At 42.1% G+C, this 10,495-nt stretch overlaps 1 protein-coding gene across 1 annotated transcript; it reads left to right on the top strand.

The window, feature by feature from the left end:
* The first annotated feature begins 1,204 nt into the window (after positions 1-1,204).
* Positions 1,205-9,951, top strand: LOC148157589 (uncharacterized). Its single transcript, XM_088008442.1, has 5 exons — positions 1,205-2,137; positions 2,641-2,725; positions 2,832-4,927; positions 5,639-8,854; positions 9,940-9,951. Exons 1-5 carry the CDS (start codon positions 1,205-1,207, stop codon positions 9,949-9,951), a joined length of 6,342 nt encoding a protein of 2,113 aa, XP_087864568.1.
* Positions 9,952-10,495: the final 544 nt, after the last annotated feature.

The raw sequence follows: 10,495 nt of genomic DNA, 5'->3' as shown, positions 1-10,495 counted from the left end.
ACACAGACATGTTTTTCTGCCTAGGCAGCATCACATACTGGCAAAAATGTCATTCACTTGTGTATATCTGCATATATACAGACACAAAGTCTGGGTTAAAAGTTTTGGCAGTAACACAAGTGTGGAGATTATTTTGTCTTTACACAAATCCCCAATCTACCATAGAGGAGTGTCAAAAGTGAGATTTTTTTTTATGAATTTTGTTTGCAAATTAATACTTTTTGACCGAAGTGAAAGGAAGTCTTCAGATGAGAAGCAACCCCAAACATGGATTATTTTGGGAGGTTTTCCTCTAATTCAATGGATTTAGGAAATAGTTGCACACCGATAAATCAGCTGATCTTCCAAAATTTTTCCTAATTTTGGGAGATCAATAATCGGCCAATACTTAAATGTGAAACCAATTTTTTGGACTTATCCCCCTCTGCGAAGGTCTGAAAATCTGCTATTAGGTTGCACTGTTGGACATTTAAATAATAAATTCACTTAATAGAAACGCACCAATTTTGAAAAAACATTTTTGATGAAAATCTTTGGCTCTAGAATGATGTGTTTTTCTTTTGGCTGTGTTGACATTGGTTAATGGAAACACTTTTTTGTTAATAGTTGATTGATAATGTTTTGTAGACATATAGCAAGCATGACTAAAGCATGATTTAAAGCATGATAAAAGCCAGTTTTTTGTTTGTTTTTCAAAATGATTGGACATGCAGGTAATTACGTAATAATTTCAAAGCAATGTGAGAAAATGAAGCCAGAAAGTTCTCAGACATTTGTGTCACTGTAAAAGTTTTGGTATGGCTTTAGTTATTTAATATTACCCTAACATTTTGTTGACACTTTCAGTCAATCAGTAGCTTTTCTAAATATTTTTAAGAAACTTTTCTAAGAAAGCTTTCTTTTGTATAACAACTGCAGATGTTGTTTTTAGGCTAAAGCGATGAACCTGTCATGCATTTTGTTGTCATTTTAAACATTTACCTGTCTTTTATTCATCTGTATGTACACTGACTCTGACTTTCTTTGATCTTTTCTTTTAGATCATGTTTAATGCTTCTCTCTGTTGTTCCCCTATGATTTCCTTCCTTTATTTTTCTTTCTTTGCATCACATTCCACCTCTTCCTGCATGATATACTTTTGTTTATCCAATCTAGACGATCAAACAGCAAAAGAGGCGTTAGAATAATTCCTGTAGACTCAGGTATGGGTGTGGAGGACTGGGAGAGTAAATATAATGTGCCTAACTCGGGTGTACTGGATGATTATTTAGACACTGAGCAGAAACTTTGGGAGGATGAAGATAAAAGTATCATCTACCGAATCAGTGACAGCTGTGAGTCCAAAGGCAGCAGATTTTATCAGACGGTAGAGTGTGATGGTCTATCCCCAGAGGACACGCTGGAGCCAAATGACGGGGCACCCAGACAGAGGCATGGCTTTGGCAGTGGGGAAGTACGATTAGTTTACAAGGCAGCCGGCAGCTTTGAGGATGAATCATCTCCTCCTGAAATTGACATAATTCCGTCAGTCAAACAGCTGAGACAACCGACAGACAGAGAAAGTCTCCTTTACAAGACCAGATTGTGGGCCAAAACCGCTTTAGAAGACACTCTGGAGAACTATGCTGCTTTTCGTGAGCAGGAGACTGCGAGGGAAGAAGCTGCTAGGGTCAGAAGACGTGTTGACTATAACTCGCTTGGCTCTGATGAGATGCAGTACTCATTTGGATCTGAGGAAGAACTGGAAGATCTGACATTCACTGAGGGAGATGCTAATTTTGAATATGAAAGCTATGGCTACTCTGGCAAGTATATGGAACATTTTGAAGGACAAGATTTTTCAAGAAAAAGCAGAACAACTGATCAACAAGATCCAATGCTATCTCCTGTGGAGGACCCAGATGATGAATACATAGATCCAATGGGTGAACTGCGGAGCTTAGTCCACTCAGTGTCTGAATACCTGGCAGTGAAAGAGGAGGAGGTCAACAGCTATGAATCAATGCCCAAGCCACCAAGAAGAAAACTACCTGCTCTACCAACTGATGCAAAAATGTTACCACCTGAAGACAATGACAGTAATATGACCAAACCTGATGTTAAAGAGGAAAGTCCTGTTGAACAAGGCATAACTGGGGTGAAAAATGCAATGAGCTCATTGTTCAGCACAATCACAGGAGCAAAGTCTCCAACTGAGGCAGAAGCCTCTAGTACTTCATCTCCCCAGCCACCACAAACTGATTCGGGTATTTCAAAATTGTTATCATTTATCCCTAAATCTAATACCGAAACCCCTGAAACTCAATGTGCTTCTGCAACAGAACCACCTACCTCCCAAACACCACCCCAAACCGAATCAGGAATTTCCAAGCTGCTTGCATTTATTCCCAAAAGTGGTGGTACCTCTCCACCAGTGGCCATAGTTCCGCCTGCCTCTCAGGAGCCCTCAACAGAGAAAAAGTTCTCTCTACAGTCACTTTTGCCTTTTCAATCCTCTGAGCCCAGTAGACAAGCGGAGGCCAACCAGACACCTACCCAAGCTCCCACAGACGCACAAAGTAGTTCAACAGCTGGTAACCAGTCTGCATCTGGGTTTGAATCCATGTTAGGAAGGCTAAGTCCTTTGAGGCTTTTTTCCAGCTCACCATCTCCCAGAGAGACATCACCACAACCACCGGAGCAAAGAAGTCCATCTGCTGCAAGCAAAGAATCCCAACAAGGGCAAGTAAGTAGAGGCACCAGTCCTAGTAGAGAAGGCTCACAAACAGAGCAGCAGTCATCAGGAGAGATAAGACCAGGTTCTGCAAGTGGATCAGTTGATCTTTTCCCAGATACAGGAAGCGGATCAATTGAGCTTTCCCAAGAAACGGCAACTGGGTCAGTAGAACTTCTTCCAGAGACTGAGTCCTCTGGTGAGCTACCTGACATTCAGCAAAGAGGAACATCTTCAGTGTCTGAAGCAAAACCTGAGGGAAGTTCAGAAGAAACTGGATTCTTCAGTCCTTTTAAGAAATCTCTCTCCACCCTCATGTCTGCGGTTCCTCCAGAAAACCCCTCGCATAGTGATACCAAGCCTGCCGAGGAGTCATTTCTAGGCAGCAAACTGAAAATTCCATTTTTGTCAGAAAGTGTTTCCACAACAACAGCACCTAAAGCAGAAGGGGGTATGTTGTCAGGGATTCTTAAATTTGGAATAGGGGAAGATTCTAATGTCACTTCAAATACTTCAACGCCTGCTCCATCAAGGTCTCCCTCTCCAAGTCGTGCTTCACTTCTTGAAAGTGCTCCCAAACAAAACACAGGAACCGGCTGGTTTTCTAACCTTTTTAAGGTGACTCCACCTGAACCTGCCAAAGAACCAGAAAAAAACCAAATGACTCCTACTGTGACACTTACCAAACCTAGTGAACAAACTGAACCTCATTCTGAACAAATATTTCCCGACACACCAAAAGATACTGCTTCCAGTGCAGAGCAGTCCTCTGAGGGGCAAACTTTGCAGGAAATAAATGCTATTTCCCAAGACCAAGAACCTCCCAAGGTCAATGCAGGCACATCACAACCAGAGACCTCACAGCCTCAAGGATTTCTTTCTGGGTTGTTAAAAATAGGACCAACAGAATCTGTGTCATCCGATAAGAAAACCCAGGAAGGAGAAGGACAGTCTCAACCGAGTGGTTTGTTTTCTGGTATATTTTCATCACCTTCCCAGCCGTCCTCTCAACCACAACCGCAACAATCAGGAGTGTTTTCTGGATTCCTAAAGTTGGCCTCTGATACTGTTTCGGGTTCTGCAAATCAGTCAACAACCCCAGTAGGTCAATCTGGCCAGCCTCCATCTCAAGGTCAAGGGCTCTTTTCTGGACTGTTGAAAAAAGCTACAGATACAGTAACTGGGACCCAGCCAGCCCAGTCAAGTCAAGATTCCCAGCCAAGTGATGCTAAGCAAACAATGGTTAAGGATGGGCCAGAAAAACACTTGCCTCAAGGATCAGATTCACATGCTGAGTCGACTGGACTTTTGTCAAGATTTAAATTAGGATCCACAGATAGTCTTCCTCCTGATAAAGATCAAACAGACCAACAAAGGCGACTAATAGCCTCAGATGAGCAATCAAAGCAACCACAACAAAGTAGCACGATTACAGAACATGCAGCTTCAAAACCAACAACAGCACCTCAATCAGGTGGATTACTTGGGGGTTTACTAAAACTCTCAGAATCTACACCCCAGCAACCATCTTCTGGTCAAGGGGGTTTGCTGTCTGGGCTGTTTGGAATTGGTGTACAAGAATCTGCTCCTGTAAACCCACCTCAACCTTCACAAAACCAACCACAGACTGTAAAACCTGAGAACCAACCAAATCAGCAACTAGGCAGTAGACAAAACCTTCAACAAAACCAAGTGCCTCCACAGCAGCAGCCGAGTGGTCCTGGAGGGATGCTTAGTGGATTATTTAATAAAATTGCAGATGTGGGTGCTCCACAGCAAACAGTGGGAAGTCAACCAACTCAGCAACAAGCACAAAGACCAGCCCCCAAGACAATTCAACAACCACCTAATCAACAGGGGGGATTTCTTTCTGGACTGTTCTCCTCGGGGTCTAATACTCCAGCTCAGCAGCAGTCCCCTGTTAATCAACAACATCAGCAGCAACCCCAACAAGGCAACAGACAACCTCTGCGTAGACAAAACCAGATACCCCCACAACCCCTTGCTTCTGCTCCAGAGCCACAACAGGGTGGGTTATTGTCAGGACTGTTTAACAAATTAGCTTCCAGCGATAATATATCACAACAGCCCAGCCAACAAGCTAGTACTCAGCAGGGCAGTAAGCCTGGGCAGCCTTCCAATGAACCGTCGTCTCAAACCAGTCAGCAGGGTGGATTTTTATCTGGTCTGTTTGGACCATCACCACCTCAGCAGGTACAACAACAACCTAGTAAAATAGCAGGTCCTCAACAAACAACAACACAGCAAGCTAATCAAGGTGGAAGCCTACTTTCAGGTTTTCTCAAGCTTGCATCTGGTGACAATGTACAAGAACAACCATCAGCAAAACCTCCTCAGGCTAGAGAAGCAGCAGTTAAGGCAGGACAAAATCCACCCCAGCCTGAATCTGGGGGGTTATTCTCTGGTCTATTAACCAAAATTTCAGCCACTGTAGAACAGTCATCCTCATCTTCTGACCAGGTAGCACCTCAGTTAACTCAGTCAACTCAGCAACAGCAGCAACAACAGCCACGTTCAAGTCAGAGTAGACCACAGATTCAGAGAACGAAACCAGTGGAAGTTCAGTCCTTCCAGGACGCATCCTCTGATAAGGAGACAAAAGCTCCAGCTCAAAAAGGATTTCTCTCCAGTCTGTTTAATGTCACGGAAGAGCCATCATCAAAGATGCAGGAGTCCTCTAAACCTGGGACAGAAGACCCAAAAAACAGCTCTACTGGGACATCTACTGGCTTGTTATCTAGCATTTTCAAAACAAATTCTAGTGACATCAGCACTTCTGCTCCTGGAAAGGAAAAGGAAAAAGCTTCCCTTGAAACATTACCACAAAATAAGGAGAAAATTCCCTCAAGTATAGAAACGCTCCCAGCTCCTGCTAATTCAGTTACTCGTGGTGTTGATACCCAGGAACAGCTTCCACAGTCACAGGTTAGGCAAGATGATACAATTTCCCCAGCACAGCGTTATCTTGAAGAAATCCAGCATCTCCTGTATGGGACATCAGATGAATATGGTTACAAGGATCTGTTATACAACTTTACAGAACATGGAGTGATTCCTCCAGAGTTATATGAACATCAGTGTCTCATAGAAGCTCTGCTGTGGCAACAACTCAATGATTATGTCCAAGCTGAAGCTCTGGCCACCAATGTTCAAATTCCCAACCAAACATGCCATGGCTATATTCCTCCTACAGCTAAAGCTCCTCAACTAGACAACCGCTTTACTTTAAATCCTAAAGAAATGAACATCAGTGACTTCAACATACCTGCTCATCCTTGGAGGGATACTTCCGCCCAGCTTTTTGAGAGCCGAAACCGCTTTTTTGAAACGGATGAAGATCTGGTGTTGTTTGACATGAGCTGCCGGAACAAGAAAGCTTGGAGCAGCTGTGACCACTTGAATGATCTTGATAGCAATAGTAAACCATGGATTGCAAGAGGTAGTGCAATAAATCTGTCGACTGAAAAATCAAAGAGACGTCTAAATAGGTGTCAGTCGCTTACGCAATGCAGTGTTCAAGAGTCTGGCAAAGTAGAGGACAAATGTGTTGTAGATAATTTCTTGAAAAATGAAAACTTTGATTTAAAATCAGCAACTGACTTTTTAAAGCGACTTTCAACAAAAAAAGGACCCATCGACTTAAGACGCAGTGCTCTTAATTTAAGCAAGTCAGCAGGCACTGGAGGCGATACAGAAGATTATATGCTGTTTGAGGACTCTGAGTGGTACCAACAGTGGATGTCACTATTAGAACATGGGCTGTGGTGGCCAGCTGAGGCAGGAGACTGTGGATATTATGTTTATACAGATGAAAACTACATCTATTCTCTTTTAACTGATAAAGCTGGAAGGCATCTCTACGCCTGTGCTACAGATGAGGATATGCAAACTTTGGGAAATATTACTGAAAACATAGCTAACATCCTGAAGCAAAAAGAAACTGATAAAGTGACCCTTTGTGGTTTCAAAATCCCCCTGAATGATGAAAGTAGAGGTTTCTGCATTTCAGACAATCAGCAGAATGTCTTATTATTGAACGATGCACCAATGGATCTGACTGCTGCTCTTAGAAAAGGTGAAAAAATAATGAACTTGAATATGCAAAGTTTCTCTCAAATGTTTCAAGAGTCTGTAACGTCGCAAGCAGAGCAACCTATTGACTTTAGTGTGTATAAGCTTAAAAAGATAAAAGTGGAGTCTGTCCAAAATGGTTACACTTGTCAAGAGGAGCTAATGGAAGCTGCTGATTTTAGCTTGAAGTCTCTAAAAGGGGGGCACGGAGGGCCCTACTGGAAGGATCAAAGACTTAAAGATATACTCACAACAAGTCATTCTCCTCAACATTACTTGCCACAAATCTCTCAAAACAGACAATGTCCTATTCCAGAAATCAGGATCGCACATGTAGATGATACAAATGCAGACCAATCAAAACAAAAAGTAAGTTCTACATTTTCAGGATTCAGAGCAAACTCTAGTAACACCAACACAAGTAAGACTCAGACAGTTTCAGCAACATCTACCATTTCAGCATCTGTTTCCAGTCAACGTTCAGAAACCTCCCCATCAACTTCAAAAATACAGTTGGGAAGGAAGCTGCCTAATGCTCCAATTGACGGTAAGACAACCAGTCCTTCAACTCCATCAGGACAAGTAGCTGCTGCTTCTTCTGTAGCAAAAGCATCTTCCCCAATGGTGCCTTCTATTTCTTCCAAGAGACCACACCTTACAAGACAACCATCTCAAGCAGATAAAACGGTATCATCTCAGTTTAATAAAGGCACTGTCACTGGGATATGCAAAGAGAAAAGTACCTCACCAATGACCCAAACTGTCTCTGAGACTCCTAAAGAGCCACAAGATATCCCTAAGGTATTTAAACCAAAGCTGCATATATTGAATGAGACTTCAAGTGTTTATAGTGAAGCCTACCTATACAACAGAAACCAGAAGTGCTTTACCTCCCCTGGTGACTCTCAAATGTCCCATAAAGTTTTAGATTTTTCACCTGCAATAAACAAAAACATGACCAAACAAAAAGATGGAACTGATGATGGTGTTGAACCTGCACCTAGGAATGAGGCTGTTGACTTTACGAAGTACAAGTTAAAAAAATTCAAAGAAAAAAAGCAAGTTGATTCTGAGGCAAATGTGGACATGCCAGATAAAACCACAACTGCTGTAGATCTAACTAAGCAAGTAGAAGAAGAGGAAATTGAATGGCCAAATTCAAAAAGTACTAGTGTAAGCCCTTTACAGGATGGTCTGACCATATCACAGACCAGCCACAGGGATACAGTTGGCCAACAAAATCAATCAGCAAGACATCTGTCCAGGCTAGGAGTCCATGGCCAAGTCCATGCACAGGAAATACAAGCCTTTGCTAGTACAACCAAAGAAGCAAAGTCTAGTCAGAAAGATTCTGAGTTTTCTAAGAAAGATAAAGACAACTCCTCCAAGCTGACTTGTGCATCTCCTGTATTGTCGAAGATTCCTGGCACCAATTTTACATCAGAAAAATCAATTTCTACAGTGTCTTATACTTCCAGTAAAGAGTCCAATCTTGGCGAAACTGTCCAAAAAACATCAAGAACTGAGTCAAAACAACCAGCACGAACCTCACTGCTTTTGAGCTCTGCAATGAGAAAACAAGTGGACAGTCAGGAACAACAGCTGCCAAAACAACAGAGTTCAATTGGAGTTGCAACAGATTCTACTCAGGTTTACCCTGACAAGAGTCCAATTTCTGCACTTGTTTCTTATCAGTCTTTTGAAAAGACTCAGCAATATCAGAAGACAACTGCACCTGCAAATTCAATTAAAGCCACGTTAGATATGTCTGTCAAGTCAAAAACACAGCTGACACAGAAAACTGTTGTGCCAACAAAGGATCCTGCCGGCGAGGCATTGTCATTAACCAATAGAAAACCATTAGCTTGTGATGAGAGAGACCAAAGTTTAAGTCGCCAAGAATCCATTGACCTGACATGTAAATCAGTGTCATCATTGAATAAACCTGAGATGAAAGACGTTAGTCATACACCAACTCTCCAGGAACTCCCAAGCTCACTAAAAACCACACAAGACATGACTTCTAAGTCTTTAACTTCAAAAGAAGTGGTTCTGAATGAAGAAATCACAACTAGAAAACCTCTTACTGACTATACCTGTCTATCTCCAAATGCACAACCACTTCCATGTCAGTTAAACCCAGAATCACTTCAGCCACACTCTTGGCAGAGCAAAGATGGCACATTAATGCAATCAATTCACTCACCTTCTCAGTTACTTGGAACAAAACAACATGTTGCTTGTCCTCCGTCAAATGCCACTAATGTGTTAGATATGTCACCAAAGCCGTCTCAGGTCATGTTGGGAAAAACAGTGCCTGGAGATGAGTTTATCACAGAAGAAGCAGTTTCACTTGTTAAAAAGTCAAGTGCAAGAGCAGTTGCCAGGAGAGATTCTGTTGGTGTTGCACTGATAGTTGATCAAACCCAGATGGAATCAACAAGCGAAATGCAGTCTCAAAATATGATCTCTGGGCAAAAAAGCCAAATCACAAACAGAAATGGGGTCTGTATTTCACAGCAGTCCATTCCTGGCTACACAGTTATGCAACACTCAAGTGCATCCCAGACTATTGTTAAATCAAATTCAAACAGTACAGCTCCAGCAAATTCAGTTAAAGGCACATTAGACATGTCAACAAAGGCCTCTGTACCTGACACAAGTATGCCTTCACATCCAGTTTCACTGGTTTGCTCAAGACGATCAAGCTTAACATATTCTCAAAAAGATTCTGTTGGTGTCCCCTTAATAGTGGAGGTACACATTCCCCAAGAGCACCCTAAAAGGAATCAGACAGCATTGGTAGAACCCCAGAAGCCTTTACAAAGACTTGTGCATAGTGAATCTCGAGAAACCACTGCACCTGCTAACTCCATCAGAAGCTCTTTGGACATGTCCCCAAAGTCCCCACAGAAGGAGTCTGAAAGAGCTCCTATTGTACTACCATGTGAAGTTATGCCACTAGTCAGAAATAGGACACATGTATTAAGGAATCCTTGTGGTGGTGTACCACTCATTGTGGAGCAACCTGTATGTCAACAAAGAAGACATGTTATGACAGACGTTTTTACAACAGAGACCCTACACAGAAAAGTATCTACCTCTCATTGTAATGAAGCATTTTCTCCTTCTAGGACCCCATATAAGGACCCACGGCAACACAATAAGCCTGTAGATTTCTCAGCTAGAGACAACCTTGTTACGCATAATCTTTCAAACAATCAAATTGAACCTAAAGACGGAGAGCCAATGAACTTCACTGTTGCAAAAGCAAAGAAAGAAACTACCAAAAAATGGCAAAGTGAAAGGGACCCAGAAAAGAAAACGTTTGTGGGTACTGTGGATCTAAGTTTGAATGTTAAAAACAAATCAATAATTGACCCTCAAGGTGCAACGGATTTTACTTCTTCGGTTTGTGTCCCATCTCAACACAGAATAAATTCTCCGCAACAATATATACCTGCAAACACTATTGATTTCAGAAGTGACATCACATTTTCTCAAACTCGAAAGTTATCAGAACATTCAAATGATGCATGCATAACCACACATGCTGGAACACATCATGAAATCCATGGAGGAACAGGAAGGAATTTGGAATCTGCATTTGCACCTCTGGTTGCAACTGAAAGGAGAATACAGCCTCCTCAGCTTTTTACTCCCCAATCTACACAAGACATTGGATTTACT

The sequence above is a fragment of the Poecilia mexicana genome, unplaced genomic scaffold (genome assembly GCF_051168715.1).
Source record: "Poecilia mexicana isolate PSO_F unplaced genomic scaffold, ASM5116871v1 scaffold_9, whole genome shotgun sequence".
NCBI classification, from domain to species: Eukaryota; Metazoa; Chordata; class Actinopteri; order Cyprinodontiformes; family Poeciliidae; genus Poecilia; species Poecilia mexicana.
Note: the sequence above shows the minus strand (reverse complement) of the source record. Positions and strands in the feature narration are given on the sequence as shown.